Source organism: Zootoca vivipara, chromosome 5 (genome assembly GCF_965207765.1).
Source record: "Zootoca vivipara chromosome 5, rZooViv2.hap1.1, whole genome shotgun sequence".
Lineage (NCBI taxonomy): Eukaryota > Metazoa > Chordata > Lepidosauria > Squamata > Lacertidae > Zootoca > Zootoca vivipara.
In genome coordinates, this window is record NC_142588.1 from 26,524,712 (window position 1) to 26,551,677 (window position 26,966).

Below are 26,966 nucleotides of genomic sequence, written 5' to 3' on the forward strand. Positions count from 1 at the left end.
CTCCATGGAAGGGCACAGTGGCTACTTGAAGCTGATACCGTAGGCTTATCATTTATTGCTGTAGTACATATTTCAAGAATGAACTTTGTTGATTGCGGCAGTCAGAGTTGGCTGTGGCTCCCTTCCATGTGACCTTGAGATTGTGGCTGTGTGACATTTGAATGGCTCAGGATGTCCCGTAGACAAGAAAGCACTGGAGCTGTGCGCTTGCGAAGTCCAAAATGAAATCTTGGGTTTTGAGTTGTGAGCCTTTAAGGAGCAGAGCACAAACTGGGACATTCTTTTGATTTTTGCTGAGATTAGCATTTCCTTTAATTTGCTGCGTGTTCCCATAGTGTCTCCATAGTAACTGTTATAATCACTCTGAAGTTTGCTCAAGCGTTTCTAAGGCTGATTTGGACGAAAGTTTACTTCCACACTAATGATGTGGATACAATTAGACTCGATGAAGAGTTAACTGGGTTCACATGATCTTCTAAATGAATAGGGTGTACTACTGCACTAATCCTCTGCTAACAAGTTCTGGAGCTAGCTAGCTCAGGACAGAATTCTCCACATGTTATTAATCTGAATGACATTTTAGGATTTAATAAAATTGGGGTGTGTAGACTGGCGCAGTAGGCAAATTTTGGAACCTTGATTTTGCTGTGGGGGAGATGAATGAATGCCAAGTATTTTGTGGAAAGGAGACAAGTAGTAAAGACTAATCTCCTCTCCAAGGTTGACTGTGTAAGAAACGCAATTTAACAGCTCCCTCCTGAAATTATCTCCTGTTTGTAGTGCTAATACAGAAGGCTTGCATTGAACTAGTCTAATCCCCTGTGGAAAGAATTGCTACCAGGTGACCATATGAATCACCATTCTCTCTTTTTGCTTTAAAGCACTCCTGTGGCCTCTTTGAGGTTATACAAGAGTTAAATGGGAGTGTCATGCATGTTATTATGTTCCTGTGGTCTGGAGGCTGTGTTTGAGATAGTGTGTTGGCATGCTGTTGGGTGTTATTGTCTCCCCATCCAAGTTCTCCCTGTCTTCAAAATACTTTGGGACCACAGAATAAGAGACTGGGCACTGTAGGTGACTGGAGAAGTGGCAATAGAAGTGCCAGGGAACCTGCCTGGTGCAGTGGAAAGAAAGGAGCAGGGCCTGAACTTTTATGTACAAAGTTGCAATAGGTTCGTAAAGTGGTGTGTCAGGTGGGAAAGCAGAGACCTTGGGATGGTGGCAAGCTACGGAAGCAAAATCGGGAGGAACATATTTTTTGCAGTCTTAATTTTACAGACTGAGGATTCTCCTTTAATGTAAATACGCATTAGGGGACCCAGGTCTTAATTTTTGACTGCTCTCATATCCACCTTTGGTCAGGCAGTAGTGGGTGCAGACTCGTCCGTTGAAGACCAGCACGTCTTCCCCCACTGCCGTTTCCCCATTAGTCGTTTTCCAGGAGGTCATCTGAACAAGGATGACATTGCTGTGCTGCCATTGTTCAGCACTCTGTAGCTGCTGGCCTTTTAATTGAGGGTACGGGGGAACGGAGGATAATGGTGCCACTGATGGACAATGATTCCATTGTTCTTTCTGTGTGCAATTGTGAAGAGGCTGAGAGCAGTTGCAGTGGAGTCTCCGAATGTCAGTTGCTGGAAATCACAAGTGCAGAAAGTGCTGTGCTCTTCTCCGCTTGCAGGCTTCCCAGAGGTATCTGGTAGGCTACTGTGAGAACCACCTTGGTAGCTCAGTCGGTAGAGCATGGGGCTCTTAATCTCAGGGTCGTGGGTTCAAGCTCCACACTGGACAAAAAGTCCTGCATTGCAGGGGGTTGGACTAGATGACCCTTGTGGCCCCTTCCAACTCTATGATTGTATGAACAGGATGCTGCATTAGCTGGACCACTGGCCTGATCCAGCAGCTCTCTTCTTATGTTATAATATTCTTTACCGTTGCATATGCTAGGCATCAGCCTGAGGGGGTGGCGTTTTACTTACTAAGCAGAGCTAATCTAGGGCTAGGAAAGCTTTCTCTTGGGTATACCTTGTCTAGCAGCCATCCGCTAGAGACAGATCTAGTTCAGCTAGCGGCAAATTCCGGTAAACAAAACTCACAAGCTGTACTGGCGCCATGCTTTTTGGGCTCTTCTATTTCTTGTGAAGTTATTTCAGCTTCAGAAACTTCACTAGCTATAGGAGGTTGGGGATCGGTCATGCCGGAAGATGCAACTGAGGCTGCTGCTCCCTAGATAGATCCACCTCCTTGGTTATGAACATTCAGCATTATAACCACAGGATACGTTGAACCTGAGGTTGAGTGCTTGTGATGTCCATTACGCCTCTGTCAGAGTACTACACAGCTCAGCTCTTTGTGTTTAGTGGACGATTTCCAGCAATAAGCAAGGCACCTTTTGCATCTGTTGCTGTCCAAGATCTTAACAGCCATGTTACTTCACTCTGCTATGGCAGCTCCTAAGCATCAGTGCATGGTTGAAAAATACATATTTTTTTTCACCGCTCTTCCTTTCTCAAACTCTTTGAGATCTGGGGGTTGTGTGGCAGAAGACTGGCACTTGAGAGCCCACAGGCAAATTATTGCAAAGACTTGCCCAGATGGGATGAGAATGTAGTAGACTGGGAAAATGCACTTTGCAATGCTGCAGAGTGCCAAGTGGCTGGGTGGCTGGGAAGGAAAGTGTCCTTTATTCCCATGCCATTCCCAGCGATGTTTCTAAGTGATACAATGCCCATTGAAGTGGCTTGTTTTTACTACTTTTCCCCTACTGAATGTGTGCCATGCTGTGGAAGATCGTGCTGGGTTTCAGTTAAGCAAAGAGGCACCCATAGCAACTGGTTTGTTCAGGAGTAAAACATTTCCAAATTGGGCCAGTAGCTAATTGTTTCATTTTCTCTGCTCTTGGCAGTTAGCCACCTGTTCAGTATTAGACTATATCAATTGGTGGTAGGAGGGACTTCTGTGTGAGAGAGAGAGAGAGGGAGGGAGGGAGAGGAAGGAGGAGAGAGCAAGAGGCTGGAGATTAATCATTGAACCAACTACAGTACACTGAATGGACTTGTTTAGGACTCGCTGCTCTGGGGTTTCTTATTAACATCTCTGCTGGCAAATGTCCCTAGCAAGTGAGTTTTGCTGGCCTCATAGTATATGAATGAGATCAGGAGTTAGTTGCTCACAGCCGTTTCGTCAATACTGAGGCAATAGAGAAAAATGTTTGCTGTACACTTAGTGTCGTTTTATTTCACAAAACTAAAAGAGGACCAGATCAAAAAGGTAAGAGTTGGCTGGGCTTGCTGTTTTGACATCAGCTACTTTAAATAAGAGAATTGTTTTTGATTTGTGGGTTGTCATTAAAAGAAGAAGAAAGTTTTGTGTATGTAGTTACAACATACATTTAGCAAAAATTGGCAGAGGGTGAGTTTGTTCCGCTATTTTTAATTTAATTGCACTCTCATAGGTGGAAAAAAAATATCTCAGGAAAGGAATCTTGGTGCAAGCAAAGTTCAGAATCTGTGACAAATACACCTAAGCTAGAATGATTTAACAACAACGGACTGTCCCTATAATGGAACTGTGGAAGGCTAGAGCTGCTAAATCTGGATTTGCAGTCACATTTTAATACTAACGTTTTATATGAGGACAAAGCTGCAGTTTTCTTCCCATGGGTAAACAGGCAGAAATAAATAAATAAATATTTTTAGAAAACACCCAGGAAAATTACTACTACTACAATAATTCTTTTAATAATCAAATGGGCTATAACTTAAACCTAGAGGTTTAGTTAAACATAGCATTAGTTATTTTATCAATCTGGGAAAGACACTTAGATCTAGTTCCGTGATGTGTCTTTCTAAGGTCGTGTTATTAGCCTTCCATCATTCTCTGAGACCTCTGCTCTTCTCTCCTGTCCACCCCCCCCTGGTGGAAGAATGCCTTTTAGTCATTCTCCCATCATCATAAAAGAATTCCTAGAATTACGGGTAGGTTGTCACACAACATGTGCCCTAATCTCTTCAGACAATGGCTAAGTGAAGTAATTTCCCTATCTTGTAAATATGAGTCAATGGATTTGTTAGGAGAAAATGTGTACCTTAACATAAAATGCACTTTTTAAAAAACAAGATGATCAGTCTTGTAAAAATTTTTTTTTAAACATTGATGGTTTATTTTATTACATTTCTATTACACACATTGACTGCCTGTGTCCCCTGCCCTGTGGAGGAGGCTGTCCCATCACTGGTGTCAAAAAAAGGCTAAGCAGCTTCTATATTGAAATGGAGGAAGCTTCACTTTGTCCTTTGCCTCAGATAGCAAAATGTATTGGATGGGTCTTTGTACAGTATTCCTTTTTCCAGCCAGAAAGCTACCTGAGCGACTTTAAAAAATGTAATCAATAAAGGCAGCCCCTTGCCCTCAGACCTACAATCTTAAAAAGACACGACACGAACGGAAAAGGGATTGGAAGGGAGGAGGGGAAAAAAGCAAATCCAGGCGTTGGGTCTAAATTTGTAATGAGCAGCTGGAATGGAAATAATTGAAGGAGAGGAGGAGCCAAAAATTGTGGGTCTACCAGCAGAGCTGATAGAGAGGCTCTGTGGTCCCATCTTTCTCCTTGGCATTGTCTATCACCTGATGGGACGGCTGCTGTAGATGACATTTGGGTCTGCCCCAACTGCGCATAATGTGTGGTCTGAAGTGGATTTAATTTCTAGAAGAAAAGGGGGTGCATGTGTATCTGCTATACCTCCCCTGTTTGACCACAGTCTGCTCTTTCAGCTGCTTTTTCTCCTCAGCTGAACTCTGATCCTTGGCTCGGCAGAACGAGAATCTTGTGGGGAAGAGGCAGTGAGGAGGGTGAAGCCGCTGCAACCTACATACCCTCTTCATTAGACATTTTCCCCTGCTTGATATGCACTTCGGGGAAGGCCCAGTTTTCAACATACAGCTCTGTTGCTGCCATGTGTTGTTTGGTCTTTAGGAGCAGTTGCTTGCTAAACTTAACAGCACCACACTGGAGATTAGTGCTGCCTTCAAGAGCACACGTCCCAACTTTTCCTTCTAGATAACACAACAAAATAGTTAATGGGAACATGGCTAATTTGTAATCCTAGATATATCTTGTAATATATTAATTATTACCAGCTTTGGGCCCTGCCACCATCAATAAATAAAGGCTGCTGAGGTAAACCCCCAGTCTGTTGGTAGAGTAGGCCTTAAACATTTCCTAAGCTTAAAGGTTGTCAAGTAACACTGGTAAAATGTTGTATTTTTTTTTTCCTTTCTGTGGTACATTAGCTCAGACCAATTTAAAAGATCTTGTGGGATTTTTATATTTAGAGACCGTTGGTCTAGTGTAGCAAAAACGGCGGTGGAGTCCTACACATATTTACACAGAAGTCTTGTTGAGTTCAGTGGGGCTTATTAAGTGGATATAGAAAAACCCCAGTTTGATGGTGATGGTGATGATGATAGTATTATTATTAATGCTGACATCCACTCTGGGCAGCTTCCAACAAATTATGAAACCACAGTAAACCATCAAATATTTAAAATCTTGCTTCGTCCATAAACTCACTATGTAGCTTTAAGCAAGCCACCTGTCCTCAGTCGCTCCATCTGCAGTACAGTATGCGGTAAACGTGCTAACTTTTACAGCAAAATAATGCATGTGAGTTACTTTGAACACGAAATACTTTACAAAGGTTAAGTATGACTATGATTAAATCTCCCATTTCAATGTAATATCTTTTGAATGATACCCAAACTCATGCCTAGCACAGAATATCAATTTTGGTTTCTCTTGGTTTCACTCAGTTTCTCATTTTCTAGTTGTAAGTTCAGTTTTGCCCCTCCCCCTTTGTTAACAATGTGTTAACACTCATCAGCATTTTATTGTAAATTTCTGCCAATTTACACATTTTTGTATGTAATCTTTGTCCACACTATTTAGTTGGAGAAGCACTAAATTCAAAGAAAAACCATGTTTTGGTTCACATATGGTTTTGGAAAGGGTCAATTTGGAAGGTTCATGTTAAAATCCTAGCTGAACCAAATTCCTTTCCCATCCCTACATAGTGAATAAACTGTGGGATCTGGATACAGACCACTGTCAGGCATCTCAAACGCAGCTCTGAAGTTTAACACAGAAAGTGAGGGTCATTAAGATGGCCCCCTTCTGGGCTCATCGATGCCATTTTTGGGTGGGATTCAAGCCCATACCAGCAATCTGAGGTTGCAGAATTGTACTTGTTTGGGAGACCTTGTGCAACAAACCCCCTTCCCCAAAAGATCAGACTTTCTGCAAGAAGGAAAGTGATTGGGAAATGTACCGGAAAGTGTGCAACAATACTTGCCTTGACATAACATCATCTAATCGCCTCACAAACAAATCAGAAGAAACACTCATTAGATAGCCAATGCTGTCAAACAAATCAGGATGAATGCTCAAGAAACAGCTTATCTAGAAGCTCCCATAAGCTTGCAGCTGTGCACAGAGGCAATACATCTATTCTCCCCAATACTTCAGTGACCACATTACTGCCTTATCCAGGGTCCTCCCGACTCTTGGCAGCGTCAGATAGGTTTCCTGTGTTGACATGGAAGCCCGGTGAATCATTTCTGCTCATTTGGTTTCCAAAGGGAACAAGGAAGGGGCAATATGTCCTCAAATGTGCCCCAGCACTACAGTTGCTGGCTGGCTGAGTACGGAACAGACCTATTTGTTCAACACCCTTGTAAATAGAATTCCCTTCCCATTAGGTCACTCACATGGCTAGTTTTACTCATGCACCAGACTACTGTCTCTCACATCCATTCTACCTCAATGGTACTTGTAGCCGTTAAAATATAATTTAATTTAGCATAGATTGTTGATATAAAGCTAGCTTTTCGCTCTGACATGGTATGTTGAATGCCACACATTCCTAGTGCAACGGAATTCACAAAATGGGCCTCTTTCAAGTCCTAACAAAACAGCTGTGCTTACCTTTGGACCAAAGGAAACCCACTGATTGCCTGTTGATTTCAAGCCTGTGCCAACCTCTCTTGAATTAGACAGCATCAACAACATCCTTAATTTGGGCTAAATCATGTCTCAGTGGCTTATTTTCACTTTGCTACCATAGTACCTCACCATCTCTGTTTTGTCGGCAGTCCCACAGTCTTCTAGGTTTATCACGCGTTCCCATTTTAAATCCCCAGAGGCAGGACTTCTCCCCACCTAGCTGGGAGAAGTTTATGGTGGGTTCTGGCACCTCTTTTTCTAGAGGTGCAACCTTCCAACAGTTTCACTTCACTCCCAAAGGTACGCTTCTCCATTTGTCTCCTGAGACAGACAGATGCCATTGACGGTAGCCGTTTTGTCAGTGCTAATCCCCTGCTGCTAAGAGGAAAATGTTTCTAAGACCGTTCCTTGGATCTCCCTCCCCACTGCCATGCCTCTCAGTAAGAACTGGATTTTCTGAAAAATATTTGGAAATGAATTTGGGAGGACGGTTGAAGGGAGGAAGGGAAGACAAAGCATTCTCTCTGATCTGACCTCTGTTCATTGGATTGGCCTGGTTATTTACCCAAGGGTTCGGATGTCAACAACTCAGTTAAGTGGGAAGCAGGATTATTGTTGACACAGATAAAAGTGACAAGATAGCTCAATCAATCCATAAATGGGGGGAATGACATGAGGGCAATAACCTCCATTAGGACCAACTGAACGGTCATGAAGAAGTAAGTTTCCAAGGCAATAAAAAATGTGAAACATAACAAAAATAAGAGGGTGGAATAGAGAAAGAAAAATATACAGTGGTACCGCGGTTTACAAACACAATTGGTTCCGGAAGTCTGTACTTAACCTGAAGTGTGCTTAACCTGAAGCGAACTTTCCCACTGAAAGTAATGGAAAGTGGATTAATACGTTCCAGACAGGTCCGTGGAGTACTTAAACTGAAAATACTCAAACCGAGGTGTACTTAAACCGAGGTATGACTGTATTGTCAAGGAGGTGCAGGGCCAATGCCAAACTTCAGTGTGATCCCACCTTGGGGCCACTGTTGCCAACAAGTGCTCCTGCTGCTGCTGTTTGCCACCGCTACCAAGCCTCCCCTTTCCCTGCTTAGCCCCCAGACCATGTGATGGGACTTTTACATAGTTGCTAAGCTGATGCTTGGCCTCTTTGGAGGGAAAATGTGTTTGAAATCTAGGGTTTCTATGCAGCCCTACATGGGTGGTGGGTGGGTTAAAAGCAGGTGGTGGGAGAATATATATAAAAAAACAGTTTATAAGCATCACTGCTACAGTGCAGAATGGTAGCAAACTCAGGGAACATGGACTTTGAAGAATATCTAGTAACACTATATTGAACAAAAATATTGCAGGGTTTACATAGCTTGCTTGGCTCATGGTTTTTCTTTTCCAAAGCAAGGGCAACTACCGGTAGCACAAGGAATTTCTTGCCCTTTCTGTTCCTAGTAGCAACTTGCATTTTGAAGTTTCTTTGGGCAGATATGGGTTGTTGATGGAGTGTACACCATTGAGGTTGCAAGCGCAGGTCTGCGTACATAGGATGTGTGCATGTATTCTTGCATGTGTGCCACTACTAGTCAGTGCACAAAAAAGAGGCCACCCTTCTGCAAGGGAAAACTGCTTTAAGATGTGTTTTTTTAAAAAAACAAACACACACACACACAACCAAGCTGTATATACGGTAAATTTTATGAAATAAACACATAATTATTCATAATAACAATTAGTAAAAAAATCTTGAATCTCTTGCCCCAGGTTGATCGGTACTTGTACCACATGCGTCTCTCTGATGACGTTCTCCTTGATTTGATGGCCCGTTTCCAGGCAGAGATGGTGAAAGGCCTGGCAAGAGACACCAATCCAACAGCCACACTAAAAATGCTGCCAACGTTTGTGCGGTCCATTCCTGATGGCACAGGTAAGCAGCTGTTTTGCATTCCTCCTGCTATTATCAACGATAGCAATGAGGCTATCGATGGCTACTAACTACAATGGCGATGATACTAACTACAATGGCGATGATCCAAGGCAGAACGCCTCTGGATAACTGTTGCTGTTAATCACAAGTGGGGAGACACATGTCCTGCTTGAAGGCATCTCATGGGCATCTGGTCGGAGGATGTTGGACCAGATGGACCTTGGGCCCGGTCCAGCAGGGCTCTTCTTATTTTGTTAATTTTAAGAGGATGGTTCATGATAGCGCCGCTGAGATTTCCCAAGCCAAAGCAGAGAGCAAATAGGCAGTGTGAGGGGAGGCTGCAGCTACCGTACCTATCTTCCCCATCTCCCTCAAAAGAGGTGAAATGAATTCCAGGATTGTATAAGTAGGCAGTTAAAGCACAATGAAGGAAAACCAAGATCCTGTGTCCTCTAATTTAGGGCAGAAATGGCAATGCACCAGAGTTGGAACAGGTTACTTGCCTTCGGTTGCTGCATGCCAGCCTGGAGATGGGAGTCCATCAACATCTGAAGGGTCACTGGTTCCCCATCTCTGCTCTAATATCAACCATATAGTATAAATGCATTAGACGATCTGTAAGAACCAGACAACGCACAATTGTTTTTTACGCTGAGATTCCTGCATTGCAGGGGGTTGGCCTAGATGACCCCCCCCAGGGTCCCGTCCAACTCTGCAATTTTATGAAACTATGTCTCTGATCATCTTTTGCCTGTGTGCATTTTGGACTGCCAGAGGCAGTATGTCTCTGAATGCCAGTTGCTGAGAATTGTAACTTTGGGAGAACCATTTCGCTACTGTGACATATGGTATGCTACGTAGCATAATGCTAGATGCCTGGTGGAAATGCTTCTGGAGAAATCTTTTAATCATATGTACAGCTGAGTTTCTAGAATATTTGGCTTTTAAAATATATATAGTAAGAATGGCACCAATGCCCATGTCTGATCTCTCTACTGAGACGCTGCTTGGGCTCTGATGCAGTTACCTGAAGTTTGGAAGACCCAACCATTTCTACCTGTTGTTTGTGTTACAGAAAAGGGTGAATTTCTTGCTTTAGACCTTGGGGGCTCCCGATTCAGAGTCCTAAAGGTCAAAGTGTCTGAAAATGGGAAGCAAAATGTTCAAATGGAGAGTCAATTCTATCCAACACCTCAAGAAATCATCCATGGGAGTGGGACTGATGTAAGTAGCGTATCTTCCTCTGAAACATGCTCTCTGTGAAGAATGTATTCTAAGACATAAAAAGATCATATTAGCCAATTTTAGTTTTCATATTTGCAAGCTCCCAAAGCATACAACTTTCTTCAAGAATTCAGAGCACCTCAACAGATGGCAGCTGCATGTGGAAATGAGCATGACTTACTAAAAGTCAACCAAACCAAAAGTCAACCAAATCATGGCTGCCACATGCTGATAAACTGCCACACTGTACTAAATTTTAAATGGCAGGAAATAACAGTATGCCAGGATACTGTCCCAAATTTCATCACATGGGTATCAGTGAAAACCACAAGGAAGCTACAGAGCACAAACTTCCCGAGGTTCTCCAAGTTAATAGAGTTGCAAACAGATTTTATTTTTCTGGAGAAAATTAAGAGGGAATTGAGGGAATTCTGCTAGATTCCACTAGATTTCCAAAAGTGGGTTTCACATTGTGTGAAAGATTACACAAAACATGAAAACTGACAGGTAAGAAACTGTTGGGAAGATGAGATAAAGTACCCTCTGAATTAGGGTTGCCATGTTTCAATAAGTGAAAATCTGGAAGCAAAGGTTGTTGAGCTTTTTTGGGCAAAAATGGAACAACAACAAAATGGTTGTTTTTGTGCCTTTTTTTCAGTAAAATTGCCAAAAATGGCTGCCGACATGCGGTGCCATATGACATTTCTGCTGATTTCAGCCCAGACACTGATTCCAAGAGCAATATTCCAATAAATTCTGGACATATGACAACCCTACTCTGAATGCAGCCTCATTTATGCTGACCTTGTGATAATGTACCTTAGGCTTTTTTTGTTATCATATTGAATAGAAAATATAACCACAGTGGTACCTCTACTTACGAATAACTCTACTTACGAATGTTTCTACTTACGAATAGAGCTCCGTCCGCCATCTTGGATGCGGTTTAGATAGGATTTTTTCTACTTACGAATTTTTAGATAGGGTTGCTTCTACTTACGAATTTTTTCTCCCAATGCGTTCCTATGGGATTCGACTTACAATTTTTTTCTACTTACAAATGTGCTTTCGGAACGCATTAAATTCGTAAGTAGAGGTACCACTGCATTGTTATTTATAGGCATTGCTTTATCTCCTATTCCATTGGAGCTGTACAGAGCCTGCATTGTATTCTAGTAGGTACTATATAATAACTCACATTTCCCCCCTATTTTGATGCAGCTGTTTCAGTATGTAGCTGACTGCCTTGCAGACTTCATGGAGACGAAGAATATAAAGCATAAGAAATTTCCTCTTGGCTTTACCCTATCTTTTCCTTATATACAGAGAAAATTAGAGGAGGTAAGACCAATGTTTGTCATGGTTTTGTGACTAGGGTGAATCCTCTCCCAAATTATTAACCAAGAGCTCCAGAGCTGAGAGGCTGCTATTAGGAAGCAGCAGGGGCTCTTGTGAAATGCCACTTTGCCCATGATAGGAAGGTATAGAATTCATTATGCAGAGAATATAGCTTTGCAAAAGTGTGCATTATATCTGCTGGTTGTGACACTAAGTATATAAAATAGGTGTACAATTCTTGTTTCTAAAACTCAGGGGCTGAGAGTGTGATGGGATGGGAATAGCAGATGTGCAGAGACAAGAATACTAGGACAAGGCACTGCATGGGACTTGGAAAGCAGGAAATATGAGTCCTGCTGCCTTGGAAAAACCTGAAAATGCATAGGGATAGACAATTTCAATTTCAGTTTCCTTCAGTTTTTTGTTTTCCGAGTCAGTTATCCTCATTTCCATTTTTAAATCCTTTCAAAAATTCATCAGCATCATATATCTCCTGATGTACAAATTTTTGTATGCATTTTTGATTAATGTTTTGATGAAGGGAGGCTCTCCTGGTGCCTTCATTATACATCTTTAAGGTGCCAGGTGAAAGCATTCCTCTTCAACTTGGCCTTTGGCTGATTAACACCCTATATCCTTTTTCAATGTGTTCCGGTTTTTATTGTGTATTTTGTGCTTCTATCTTGTATTTTTATGCTGTGAGCCACCCCAAGATCTTTGGATGAAGGGCTGTATACAAATGAAAATAATAATAATTACAATAACAATAATAATAGACACATTTTTCAAGTGATTTCTCCAAAGATAATCAATTTCTGTACTTTCCCCAATAATATAAGGATTTTATACTACTTCTGCCTCTTGGCATATTTGTCCAATCAAATATTTGATGCTTAAAAATGTTTTAAGGTTTTATACACTGTTAATTTTTTATTAATATTTAAGATTAGAGCAAAACAATAAATTAGATCTTGAACTAAATTATAGTAAATATGTTATACCAGCCCATGCATAAACTAGAGAAAGAATATATATATATATATAGGCTTGCTCTCTCCTTTATATGCCACTCTTTAAGCCATGCTACACATTGTTAATGGATAATTGCTTCTTCTTTTATTTCAAGGGTATACTGATTTGTTGGACAAAGCATTTTAAAGCCAGAGGAGTGCAGCAGACAGATGTGGTGAAATCTCTCCAGAAAGCCCTCAGAAAACACCAGGCAAGTTCAGATTTAAGATTTGTTTTTAATAATCTGATTGCATTAAAAAAACACACAACAGTTGACATTTTCTAGCAGTTCTAGTGTACAAGCAGCGGCGTAGCTGGCCGCCCGGGACCCCGCCGTGCTCATGCGTCGCGTGTTATGACGCATGCGTCATGACGCACGCATCACGACGCATGTGTGTACAGGAGATACGACACAGCGATGTGGCGACACAGCAGGCAGTGGCGGGCGGCGTCCGGCAGGCCTCCCCCTCTCCCTCTGACCCTCCCTCCTCCCGTCCTTGAGGCGGTTCTACTCACAGCAAGTTTGTGCTGGCTCTGCAGGGGCTGGTCCTGCTCGCCTGCCGCCTGGCTTTCTTCAGGGCCATCGTGGAGGCGGACGAGGGCTGTGCTGCCGGTGGAGGCCAGCTCCTCCAGGAGGGAGGAGATGCCGTGGAGGAGCCGGGCTCGGAAGCCGCCGGAGCTCTTTCCGCAGCATATGCTGGCCTCGCCTCCATGTGGGCGGCGAGGGGCGCTCGCAGGGGCGGCGGCCGTTGGAGGTGGTCACCCCCGTCCAGCCTGTTGCCCCCTGCCCAGCCTGCCACCCGGGGCGGCACGCCCCCCGCCCCCCATTACTACGCCACTGTGTACAAGCCAGGACATTGGCACATATGCAGTGCTGTGCAGAAAAAGAAACTGCCCAATTCAAACTTACAAAATTGTTCTTGCAGAGCTTTTTCCTTCCTTGAAGTAAATGAAAGGACTTGATCTTCATCCGAGTATAATGGTCTGTCTGTCTGAAACTTCTAGGTGGTGGTGATATGCACCTCTGCTTTGAAATTCCCATCCCTATGGATTAAGCTGATTTTGTTTTTGAAAACCTTGTGGTTTTTATTGACTGTAAGAATCTGAATATGTACTGTTTTGAATTTACTGGTATGTTGCATTTGCCTCATTAGGACATTGATGTAGATATCTTGGCTTTGGTAAATGACACAGTGGGAACAATGATGACCTGTGGATATGATGATCAGCGATGTGAAGTTGGTGTAATTATTGGTAATTCTATATCTTTTTTACTAGTGGCAGGGCCAATCTGGCTTAAGATAAAGTGAGTGTTCTGGGAGTGTAGAACAGTTGAGCCTATATGTGGCATTGCACAAGGCACAGAAAATTATTATTTTTTAGAAAAATTCAATTCAAAAAAATTATTATTATTGAATTATTGAAGTCTACACATCTCCATGTGTTTCTCCCCCCCCTTCCCTTCCCCCACCAACCTCCAAAATGAATCCGCTGGACTCAGGAACAGGCACAAATGCTTGCTACATGGAGGAAATGAGCAATATTGACTTAGTGGAAGGTGATGAAGGAAGGATGTGCATTAATACCGAATGGGGAGCCTTTGGAGATGACACATCACTGGATGACATCAGGACAGAGTTTGACAAGGAGATTGATTTGGGCTCTTTCAATCCTGGAAAACAATTGTAAGTTGAGATAAGGCGTCTTTCTACGGTAGTAATGTAGCTATTTAGGCATGCGCACAATCTCAAAACAACCATGAAATAACATTTGAACAGAAGTAGCATTGAATACATTAACTGGCAGGCAAGCGCCATCGATACCATTTAGGAGGAGAGTTTGGCCAAGAATCTGGTTCAATCCTAAATCCCCAGGGGTTTAGTATCCTTCTAGTGATTGTTTGGGGTAGGTGGGGGGACAGTGAGAAACTGGGCTCAAAGGAAGTGCCCCCTTCTCTGACCCCAAACACATTCCTAACTGTACTTTCACAGAAGGGTGCTGAATGGCCCATGTTAAAGAAACTGTGTGTGGCACAGTGTGTGTTCTGAGTTGGGAGCTTTTTCTGAGTCCTTCCCCCATTCCAGTAGTAACTTAACTGCAAAGAGGAGGAAGGGGTGTAAAAAAAAATAAAGGGTCCTTTGCTGCCATCTTTCTTTCCACAATCCTTTGTGGGTCTCTAGCAGCATTAGTAGCAATAGGTAATCATGATAACAATAATGATTGTAATAGGGAGCGCTTCCAGACAGAGGATTAATATTACAAATGAGTCATTGGGAACAGTTTTTTCTCCTTTTTGGGGGGGGGGATCACTGTATTTCTTCCTATAAATGTAAATCTAGTTCTTTATTAGAAAGCATGAAATGCCCTTGCTGCTTTCTGACAAAAAGCTTTCTGTTGAATTACAGGTTTGAGAAGATGATTAGCGGTTTGTATTTAGGAGAACTTGTAAGAATTATCCTTCTGAAAATGACAAGGGAAGGTTTGCTTTTCAACGGGAAGTTGTCAACAGCTCTCTGCACCAAGGGCAAGATTGAGACAAAACACATTGCTGCCATGGAAAAGTAAGAGGTTTTAATCTGTCCATGAGAGAGTTTTCTGTAAGTGCAGCTTCCGTTCTACAATTTGTGCAAGCATTGATTTTGGGCAGCTACTCTTCCTTCAAAGTTATCTGCTTTGGTGAGGCCAGATGCTTGCAGATGTTATTTAGGGCAGCCTCTTCTTCCTTCTTGCTCCATAGTTCAGACCAGATAGGATGAGATTTCAGGTAGTGTGGACAGTCAATCACACAAAAGCAGAACATGCTGCAAAAAGAGGCCACAGCTTTGCATGTAATCTGCATGTACTAATTGGCATGTATAGATGCACCTTTAGAAATTACCATATGGTTACCAAATTCTTTTCAATGAATCCAGGGACACTTTTTTGCAGCAGGCAAGGGGTTAAAAGATAGTAGCATCCAGATTATTAGTAGCGAGCTTCATTTTGTAAACATATGTCGTTTCCATGGCAACCAGAGCCATTCTTCTATCAGAAGGGCTATCTGGTCCAAATCGAATGAAAGATAAAGACTGCGTATACACTATACATTTAAAGTGTGTTGCTTCCCCCAAAGAATCATGGGAGCTGTAGCTTACCCCACATAGAGTTACAGTTCTCAGCACCCTTAACAGACTACAGCTCCCAGAATTCTTTGGAGGAAGTCACATGCTTTAAATGTATGGTGCATACGCAGCCAATAAACCATAAGAAGACAGAGCAGAGGCCTTGCAGTTTCCCACCAGCAGTTTCTACCTGGCCAGCAGACTGAGCAGGCATACAAAAGTCCCGTGGCTACCATCTTCCCTTCTGTCCTGGGATGTACTATGTTTCTATTTAATTCATGGTAATTTAGGGTTACCAGACGTCCTCTGCAAAGTAGGACACATGACCACCTACTTTCAGAAATTTCTGGCCTGCTTATGGGTTCCATACAGAAAGTGGTTCACTGCTGTCTCCCTCTCACTACTAAAAGCTGAAGTGGTGCCCTCAAGCATGTTTTTGATTCCTTTGTTTCCGGTTAGGTACAAAGAAGGCCTGAGTAATACTAAAGAAATTCTGACGGAACTGGGCCTGGCTCCATCGGAGGATGACTGCATTGCCGTTCAGCACGTCTGCACTGTTGTTTCATTTCGCTCAGCAAATCTCTGTGCTGCAGCTTTGGCAGCGATACTCACACGCCTCCGAGAAAATAAAAAGTTGACAAGGCTCCGAACGACAGTGGGAGTTGATGGGACGCTGTATAAGATACACCCTCAGTAAGTCACACAGCGAAGTAGGTAGGGTTGTCATGCCTGGGGAAATTATCATTGCTCATCTGCATATGATAATTAATTTAATGGTATGCAGTCATCTAGCAATCATTATGGCTATGAGCCAAGTTGCCTTTGAAAAAGGGTCAGAAAAATTCATGAGCTGTCAACACTTACTGTCTGTGATAACTATACATAACTTTAATGTATCCCATAATGTTTGTCCACTGATGGAAGACTCTTTGATTGGTGGAGGCTTCCATTGGCAGAATGGAGTTAAAGGGGCAATCTTTTGGGTTGATTTTCCTCTCCCTTCAGAAGCAACATGGAAGATGGTGTGGCGGCTGCAGTGAGGAATTGGCAAAAATGTGCCCCCTTTGCCATTATAGTGACATAAGCATCTGCTGGATCAAAGAACCTTCTGACAGTAGAAGGGCACAAGTAGAAGGGATACAACTTGATGCAGTATCTTTCTGGTTACCAGATGCTGTAGTCAAACTTGAGCAAATAGCTATTGCTATTAATGCCTAACTGATGAGCTTTCCACAGATATTTGGCTGGCCACTGTTTGATATTCTGAGCTATCAAAGCTTTCTACTTTGTTCTTGATTAAAACTGCCTTCAAAGGCTCTGCTTGGTCAGCAAAAAACTAGCCTAAATAAGATCTTATGGAACTTCAGAAGAATGGTCCGGCAGTGGTTATTGCCAGGGAATTCTGTGGACAGTTCTCTACAATTCTGTTTCCCTCGCACATCCTGCTTTTGGCACGGATTTAGGGCGCTTTAGGCGGTTCCACCAAGCTGAGGGGGTGCAAAATTGAGATGATCCATAAGTGAGAAGAACCATTGATTGTGCCATATTTTGGCCTCACACAGGGCACATTTTTTCTGAAAAATTATGGAAGTCTGCCCCTGCTTATGGGTTTTCCATTGGCATCTGGTTGGCCAATGAGAGAAATGGGATGCTGAGAGGAGGGACTAGGTAGGCCTTTGACTTGATTCATCAGATATCTTTTGTTTTGTGCTCATGAACTGTGTGGACTTGAATCAAAAGGATTTCCTTGCTCTGTGAAAGTGCTAAGCGACATAAGGGAGAAAGCAATTTAACGCAATGGTGTGTGCTCCCTTGTATTTTATTGTGCACACAATATTTGTAAGCATTTAAAAGACCTTTTTGGCTTTAGGTATGCTAAGCGTCTCCATAAAGTGGTCAGAAGGCTGGTGCCCAACTGTGACGTTCGATTTCTGGTGTCTGAGAGTGGCAGTGGGAAGGGGGCTGCGATGGTAACTGCTGTTGCGTGCAGACTCTTATCTCAGCGCAAACAGGTCAACGAGGTCTTGGGCCTCTTCAAATTAACCAAAGAGAACCTCATAGGTGTGAAAAACAGAATGAGGGCAGAACTGGAGTATGGCCTGAAGAAAGAAACACATCCTACAGCCACTGTGAAAATGCTGCCCACATATGTTTATGGAACACCAGATGGAACAGGTAAGGACCCAAAAAAGCATAGCTAAAGGAAGTGGAAGGTCAATGCAGATTGGTTTCACTTATTTGACTATATTAACAGGGAAGGATCTTCCCATATCCCTCCAGCTTCTCATTCTTTGTTATCGTTATAGGTTATACCATCTGATATTCCGTGAAACAAGATTGTAATTTGGTACAGTGGTTTGCTGTTATTTTATTTCCCAACTCTGCATTTTTCTCTGTTACTGTTTTTCCAGTTTTTACATGTTCTTGTACGTAACAAAAAATGAAATAAAAAGCAGAGAGAGAGAGAGAGAGAGAGAGAGAGAGAGAGAGAGAGAGAGAGAGAGAGAGAGAGAGATATGAGGTAATAAAAACAACAGATAAGGTCACAGGAACCCCAGAAAGCAGTGAATATGTTTGAAAAGTGATTTATAATTTTTTTGAACAAGAATGCTGATTTTTCTGTTGCAGAAAATGGAAAATTTCTGGCCCTTGATCTTGGGGGAACAAATTTCAGAGTTTTGCTTGTAAAAATCAGAAGTGGAAGAAGCAAATCAGTCCGAATGTACAATAAAATCTTTGCCATTCCTTTGGAAATTATGCAAGGAACAGGTGAAGAGGTAAAGTAAAACAAGCCAGTTATTTATTTTTATTGAACCTGTGGAGGGAATGGGGTATTTACTTGCTTACTCTGTAATAACAGAACCCAATTCCCACTCCAGTGGTTCTCCTAAACCCTTGCCACTGACACCATTCAGTCTCACTTATTCCTTCTGAACCCTTAACTTACCAATAAACCATTGGCTATGGGGTAGAGGAATGATACAAAGCCAATCAGATATAGATATTATACGTAAAGTATTTACGTTTATTCGCAACAAGATTATTAAGTGCGCAAGCTTATCTGGTTACGTTAAGATAGTATAGTATATTTAAATGTATACACTTTCTTGTCACTTTAAATACCAACAGCTTATCCCCAGCTACTTTGAGTTTGACCTCACCCCAAAGGTGCACTCCTGTATTGTCTCCTGAGACAGACAGATGTCAACAACAACAATATCCAGCTATTAATGTTAAATTAAGATAGCTTTAAGGAAGCAGTTAGTTACCTTATGAAAGCATTTAGCAAAACTGCCCTTTTATTCTCTCCATCCTTGTTAAGTCCCATTAATGCTATAACCGAGGATTCCCGCCCCCCCAAAAAACCTTTACTGATGTGCAGGTGTGTCTTGCTGTGTTGCTATTGAAATCTTCCCTCTGGTGATCCTGCCAGCCACCAGAGACCAACATGCCAAGCTGCTCCTCACTTCTCCCTCCCCCCAAGTGCAGATTGGTTCTTCCCTTGCCCCTTCAGCCTAAGCCAAACAATTAAGGTATCCCCATCAAGCCTTTGGCCACCAGGTCATTCTACCTGTCACTCAGACCTTCCTTCTACATTCCCCAGTCCTTGTCCTCCACTGCCTTCTTCTGACTCGACTCCACAAACATCAAGCACCAAGAACTCTAACGCTCCAAGGAACTAACTTTCCACTGACCAACACATGGCTATATATATGGCCCCTGTAGTCAAGCCCCAACCAATCACACTGCCTAACTGAAAATGCTGAACCTGCAACCACCAATAGCTTTTATCTTGTTTTGTATGCTGAGAATTCTAACACCAACCCTTCCTCACTGCTAACAGTTAAGACCCTGAGTGGAAAGGTAAACTGACTTTCAGCGGACCAGTCAGAAAAAGTCCTACACCAGATACATTACAACGTACATTACAATACACGTGCCAGAGAGCATTAACCCAAACCCATTAAAACTCAAATCAAATAAATTGGATTTCTTCAGAATCCAAATACAGTGTGTGTGTGTGTGTGTGTTAAAAAAATTCTCTTTCTTTCCTTCTAGCTGTTTGATCACATTGTCCAGTGCATTGCAGACTTTTTGGAGTACATGGGCATTAAGGGTGCCCGACTTCCTCTTGGCTTTACTTTTTCCTTCCCCTGCAGACAAGCAAGCATTGATAAGGTAAAGAGGGGAGCTGAGATTTGACATGCTGTTTTGTTTCCTCTTTTAATTTGGCTTAATCTTTGCAGAATTTTCCATAGAAACATTTCATTATTGTTTTTATTATTCCCTTCCCTTCCCTGTGGACTGACAAGAGTTTTATCACAGGTTTTTACCAAAGAGTGTATAAAATTGAATGTTGTGTTAAACAAAAAACAATCTCATTCTTACACACACTTAGGCAGATTTACTTTGAACAAGGCATGCTTGACATAAGGCTGCTGATGCATACAGCAGCTCATGGAGAGTTAAAGCAAATTATTAAGGATTTGTGGAATAAAAAACAACAATTGAGATCGGGCCCAATGTATATGTTGTTTCTGCACTGAAAAACCACTTCTATATTGTCAGAGGCTTTGTGTTGCAACAATAACAGGAGCGGCAGTCAGTTTGAATTGCATGGCCACTTCTGATACCAGTGTTGCACCTCCATCAGGGATGCTGATACAGGAAGTAATCAAATCATCCAGCTTTCTGCTTCAGCCATGGCCAGCCAACAGTCTGTTTAGCCCTCCTGCTCTGTTCCCTGAAGCATCCCCCTCTATCAGAAAGGGAGTATTTTGGCATTTTAATATTTTCCCAAAATGCAATATGTTGAACCAAGCTCCTATTGAAAGTGTAATCCAACTTTTAAGTGTTCTACCTGTTTTTCTCCTTTTGGTGTAAGCATGTTTCATTTATTGATTCTACCACTTCCCCACTTTAGGGAACTCTTGTTGGGTGGACAAAAGGGTTCAAGGCAACAGACTGTGAAGGAGAGGATGTTGTTGATATGCTCAGGGAAGCTATCAAACGAAGGAATGTAAGTACCATTGTGGGAAAATCTCCCAAAGGTTCAAGCACCAATCCCTTGCTATGACTGTAGCGTAGAACTGAATCTCAGTTATCCAAATGTAGCTCTATCATTGGGTGCTGCAAATACTCTTAATGCTTTCAAAGGTGTTGGTTTCATTCTGTGGGCTCCTCCGGACATCCTTTTTATTGTGCTTTCATGATGATCGATAGTATAAAGCTAGTGCTTAGTGCACAATACTTCAAAGGGTGTGTATGTGTTGTTGTTTTTTTACTCTTCGCACATTCACAAAATCAGTTTTTCATTTTATTTCAGGAATTTGATCTGGATATTGTAGCAGTGGTAAATGATACCGTTGGGACAATGATGACATGTGGCTATGAAGACCCAAATTGTGAAATCGGCCTCATTGCAGGTAAAAAGCAATCCTGTAACACTTGTGTATGGCTGTTCCAGGGTGGGGACAGAATAAGATCTGTAACCAACAGTGAAATGATATGCTAAAATCTTGTGGGCATGAAGGGGAGAACCTTTGGTCCTCCAGATGACATTGGACTCTAATTCCTATTGGGCCCAGTCAGCATGACCCAATAGTCAGGAATAGTGGAAATTATAGATGACGGGAATTACAGTGGACCTTGATGGGAATGATGGTAGCTAATATTGTTATGAGCAATACAGATGAGGACAGAAAGGGAACTGAAAAAGTGTTGCATGCCACCTAGTGGTATGAGGTATACCGTACACTGCACCACAAGCTATAATATGAACCTTAAGGTAAAGGTAAAGGTACCCCTGACCGTTAGGTCCAGTCGCAGACGACTCTGGGGTTGCGGCACTCATCTCGCTCTATAAGCTGAGGGAGCCGGCCTTTGTCCGCAGACAGCTTCCGGGTCATGTGGCCAGCATGACTAAGCCGCTTCTGGCGAACCAGAGCAGCACACGGAAACGCCATTTACCTTCCCGCCGGAGCGGTACCTATTTATCTACTTGCACTTTGACATGCTTTCAAACTGCTAGCTTGGCAGGAGCTGGGACCGAACAATGGGAGCTAACCCCGTCGTGGGTATTTGAACCGCCGACCTGATCGGCAAGCCCTAGGCTCTGTGGTTTAGACCACAGCGCCACCCGCGTCCCTTAATATGAACCTTAGTTACCTAGATATAGGGCATAAAATTGATTTAGTTTGCATTAAAAGGTAACCCTACCCAAGTCACACTTTTTGAAACAATATACAAACTGTAACATAGCCACTGTTTGAAATTCACACATCTTTGAATTTTGCAAAGCTAGGTAATGTGTACAGAAATGTATATATTGCAGTAAAGTGTGTGTTTACGTGCATATATTATTGAAAAGAGAATACAAATGCAAAACATAATGGAAAACCGCTTTGCAAAATTTTGTATATTAAAATTGCTTATAAAGATATGTCTGCTATGAGAAATTCACAGGATAATGCTGCTGAATTTTCATAAGCACTTAGTGTTGTTTTTTTAAAGTGGGGAATTGAACTTAAGACTAGAAACATGAGAAACTGAATGAGTAAAACAGAAGTTGATAGATTCGACTGCCCCTACTTATATCCCCTAAATTTTATCTCCCACTTAGAGGGGAAAAATAAACTTCTTCCAGGAAATGTTTTTCTTCATTTCCCAGGTCTTGTGCTTCTCCTGGTGTTTGCTTTAAAGGAATAAAATACACATGCCTCTTCTTTCCTTCCTTCCTTCCTTCCTTCCAGGGACAGGCAGTAATGTTTGCTACATGGAAGACATGCGTAATATAGAAATTGTAGAAGGAGATGAGGGCAAAATGTGCATCAATACAGAATGGGGAGGATTTGGCGACAATGGCTGCATAGATGATCTCAGGACAAAATATGACAAAGAAGTGGATGAGGGGTCATTGAATCCTGGGGAACAGAGGTAACAGTTGGCGTTTTATTGCTATTGCAATGTCTTCAGGACGTATGTAGGAATGTCAGGTAGTTCTATTAGAAAAGGAGGTGGAAATAGTAGTTTGCATGTTCATGTGTAGTCAGAAACAGAAATCACTCAAGTGAACAAAGTTGGTATTTCATAGAATCATAGAATTGGAAGAGACCACAAGGGCCATCCAGTCCAACCCCCTGCCAAGCAGGAAACACCATCAAAGCATTCCTGACATATGGCTGTCAAGCCTATTTGTTCCCATCATCATCACAGCTGTTTTTATGTCCACGAACAGTACAACAATAATAACTTTTTTACATTGTTTTGATGTTTTCTTGACATTGAAACGAATGTAAGTTACATAAAGTATGTTAAGTAGCAGACAATGAAGTGAATGTTATTACATTTAGTGGAAACCGAAGTGCAGTGGAACAGAAACAGTGTTGATTGTGATGAGCACAGGTTGGAATGGAAATCACACTTTCTTCCATTCCTAGGCATATATGAACTTTGAGTAATCTTTCCACTCCCACTAACCCACTTTAAAACACCTTACAAACCATGAGTCTGTTGCTGTCATGTTTATTTCCATCCTAAGAGTCAATGCACATGTTCAGAAAAGGCATGTGGTATGCACAGATTATATCCCAGGCCCCATTTTTGCATACGTAACTGAAAATGTGTTCAATGCTGTCCAATTCTTTTTCTTTTTTCTGTAAAAGGTATGAGAAAATGACCAGTGGAATGTATCTGGGTGAAATAGTGAGACAGATCTTGATAGACTTGACCAAGCAAGGACTTCTCTTCCGTGGTCAGATTTCAGAGCGGCTGAGAACAAGAGGAATATTTGAAACCAAATTTCTGTCCCAGATTGAAAGGTAAAACAATGTGTTGTATTTTCCCCACTGCCTGCCACTTTCACACATATCAGACTGGTGAGAAGCAGCTGAATGTTTGCAGCTTTGTAAATATTTTATACATCATAAGAAAATAATACAGCTGGGGAAAATGAGTGTTGGTTGACTGAGATGCTGAACCCTGTTACTCAGACCATCTGCAGTCCTATAGTGAACAACTTTACTTGGGTTTTATTGGCTGTGAATGAACCCAGTGTATTTCAAACATCAGTATCACACTGCTTTCAGCAGTAAAGTATTTCACGTCTGTACTGTTTGCACTGCTGCTTCATAAACTTTAAGTGATCCTTTCTGCTTTGTCCTCAGATTGGAGGGGGTGGAAATGAGCAGCTATTCCCTATGCCCTTGGAGTGAGTGAGCATGGATGATGCTAATTTTGAAAAGTACATTTCACCCAGGAGAGCTAAAATAGTAGCATTCTGCTTTTAAACTAGTGTCTGTATTCAGACAATCAAATCTTGGCTGAATAAGCCAAAGTACCAATAAATGTTTTTCCCATGCACTCAGCCTTTTTCTCTCCTCCCTTTGAGGTGCAAGCAAGGAAACAAGGAAATCTTGAGTTATTTATCATAATTCCCTGTTTAGTCTGAACAGGGTAATGATGATTGCCACTTCATAACATGACACAGGGCTGGCCCACCCATGAGGCAGAATGAGGCGACTGCCTCTGGTGGCTGTGTCCACAGGGGCAGCAGATCCTAAAATAGTTCTTCATTCCCCCCACCTTGTTCCTGTCGTAAATCTTCACTCACTGCTTCTTCCCTGGCAGGTAGGAGGGGTGCCATTTTGTGGTTCGCCTCAAACACCAAAATGTCCTAGGCCGGCCCTGACATGACAGGATATTAAACCATGGAGAAAACACACTTCCACAAAAGGTCAGACTTTTTGCAATACAGTGGTAGCTCTGGTTATGAACTTAATTCGTTCTGGAGGTCCATTCTTAAGCTGAAACCGTTCTTATCCTGAGACGCACTTTTGTTAATGGGGTCTCCCGCTGCATGCACACGCTTCTGGTTGCAATTTCTGTTCGCATCCTGGAGCAAAGTTCGCAACCAGGAGCAGCTACTTCCGGGTTAGTGGAGCTCATAACCTGAAGCGTTTGTAACCAGAGGTACCACTGTAAGGGAAGTGACAGGGAAATGCAGTGGAAAGTAGAAGTGCCCTTTGTGATTTAGGCTCAGGCAGTAGGAGAAGTAGAGGTGCTACGTGTGTGAGGAAAAACCTGTTCATCTATCGACTTATTTTTAAAAAGTAGAGGCATGGTCACAGATGGGAGGGAGTAGTGCTGGAAAAGTGTGCCCCTGCAAAGGACTTTGTGTCTTCTTACACCAGTGCTGCCTTCCAGTACATTTGGCCCTAGCTCTGCGCATAGCTGTCAAGTTTTCCCTTTTCTCATGAGGAAGCCTATTCAGCATAAGGGAATTTTCCTTTTTAAAAAAAGGGAGAACTTGACAGCTATGGCTCTGCATCCTAACCAGAAGCGCCTATTGTGTTTTGGCTGAGTGCAGTGACCGGCTTGTCCTACTTCAAGTAAGAAGAATCTTGCAGCAGCTTGGGCTTGACAGCACTTGTGATGACAGTATCATTGTAAAGGAAGTTTGTGGCTCCGTTTCCAAGAGAGCAGCCCAGCTGTGTGGGGCCGGGCTGGCCGCTATAGTGGAGAAGATACGGGAAAACAGAAACCTCGAGCACCTAAAAACCACTGTAGGTGTGGATGGGACCTTATACAAACTACACCCACAGTAAGTACACAGCATCCCTGTTGTTGTTTTGCCTTGCAGCGTTGACCAATTTTTTTAAAGATAATATTCTGCTTAGTTGATGGGGATTAAAAAGGTTGGGGAAAAGAGAAATTGCCACAATGCTGTATCAGTTAGCCCTATTGCACTTGCTTGAATAAGATTGTAATAAAGAGCTGAAAAAGTCCTGCTTTTAATGGGCTACAGGCCCCTCCAGAGAGATGGGTGATTTTCTGAAGGTCTTCCACAACATGTCATTGATGGGAAGGACCATAGCTCAGTGGTAGAGCATTTGTCTTGCATGCAGAAGGTCTTAGGTTCAATCCCCAGCATGTCTGGTAAGGTTGGGAGAGAATCCTGCCTGAAATCCTAGAGAGCCCCCACCAGTTAGTGCAGACAATACTGAGCTAGATAGACCAATGGTCTGACTCAGTATAAGGCACCTTCCTATGTTCCTGTGCAATATGGATGCATTAGTGGTGGATTTATACTGGACCATCTACACCACATTGCACTTTATTAGCTATTCTGTGCTGCTTCCTCAGTGCTGCACCCCAGGGCACCCCTCTACTTCCCCTCCCACTTATATTAGTGAAAACTTTCCATGGAGAAAACTAAAGAACTGCACTTACATATATAGCTGAGGTGAAAGAAGAACCTGCCCTCTTGCACCTGATGCTGGTTGACTTACCTGTCGCTGGGAGTGGGATCTGCCAGGGGGTACAGTGTTTTGTGAGTGCAGAGCATACAAAGAGAGAGAGGGAGAGGGAGAGGGAGAGGGAGAGAGAGAGAGACTGGTTTACTGTCAATCCTTACAATGTAAAAGCCCTCCCTCTGTATTCTCCTGTCCCTACCCATCATAATGACAGGCATTTTGCCAGTTAAGAAATAAACAGCAGTGTGCAATCATTGCATATATATATATTTTGCTTTGTTTTTCCTCTCTTTAGCTTTTCTAGAATCTTGCAAGAAACGGTAAAAGAACTGGCGCCTCAATGTGATGTGACATTCATGCTGTCTGAAGATGGGAGTGGAAAGGGAGCTGCCTTAATTACTGCCGTTGCAAAACGAGTGCATAATGTTGCTGAAAATTAAGTGGTCATGCAGGCATCTGTGTGCAGCAGTGATGGTTGTTTGTTTGTTTGTTTGTTTGGTGAAACCAACTGAAGCAGTAGTTCAGAAGTGGTGCACACTTCTGTGGCCCAGGGTTAGCCAGTGTTGTGGCCTTGAGATGCTGTTGGAGTAAAGCTCCCATCGTCCCTGGCTGTTGGGACTTGTCATTCAACAGACTCTGGAAGGCACCAAGTTGGCTACTCCTGTTTGTATCCTGATGGTTGGGCAGCTGTGCAAACAGAAAGCAGTTTGTCTTGCCAAAACTGAGGCAGGTTTGCCGCATCTGAACATAGGTTTCCATAAGTTGTCTTATGTTTAGAGATACAACAATATACTTGACATTTATGTGTTATGCTCATACTATAAAACAACCAGGCCATATCAATGTAACTATTTTGTCAACTATTTTAAACATATTTATATGTTCTACTGCTCCCTTTCCACTTTCCCACCCATGACTTTTCGCATTCACGTCTAAATATCCTTTGTAATGTACAACTCATAATTTGGAAGTAGATATTATGTCCTTGGATAGGTGTGTGCCGAGAGCTGGCACTGTTGTTTTACTTTTTAGTCTTTCTTTTAGAAAAGGAAATTAAAAAGGCTGATGTGCAAAAGGTATTCAATCCATGTTCTTTTTCAAACAAAT

The 26,966-nt window shown here is 42.4% G+C and overlaps 1 protein-coding gene across 3 annotated transcripts; it reads left to right on the top strand.

Annotated features, from left to right (window-relative positions):
* The first annotated feature begins 2,960 nt into the window (after positions 1 to 2,960).
* Positions 2,961 to 26,934, top strand: LOC118096387 (hexokinase HKDC1). Of its 3 annotated transcripts, none has more exons than XM_035138146.3 (18): positions 2,961 to 3,270; positions 8,770 to 8,932; positions 10,008 to 10,156; positions 11,378 to 11,497; positions 12,621 to 12,716; positions 13,660 to 13,759; positions 14,007 to 14,190; positions 14,911 to 15,066; positions 16,066 to 16,299; positions 17,477 to 17,781; positions 18,235 to 18,383; positions 19,666 to 19,785; positions 20,531 to 20,626; positions 20,933 to 21,032; positions 22,359 to 22,542; positions 23,271 to 23,426; positions 24,974 to 25,207; positions 26,155 to 26,934. In XM_035138146.3, the coding sequence occupies exons 1-18, from the start codon at positions 3,208 to 3,210 to the stop codon at positions 26,297 to 26,299; spliced, it is 2,754 nt and encodes a 917-aa protein (XP_034994037.1). In that variant the 5' UTR covers positions 2,961 to 3,207; the 3' UTR covers positions 26,300 to 26,934. The 3 variants fall into 3 exon arrangements, with proteins under 3 accessions (XP_034994037.1, XP_060130919.1, XP_060130917.1); XM_060274936.2 differs by having other exon boundaries at positions 3,031 to 3,119; XM_060274934.2 differs by lacking the exon at positions 2,961 to 3,270 and adding an exon at positions 7,299 to 7,440.
* Positions 26,935 to 26,966: the final 32 nt, after the last annotated feature.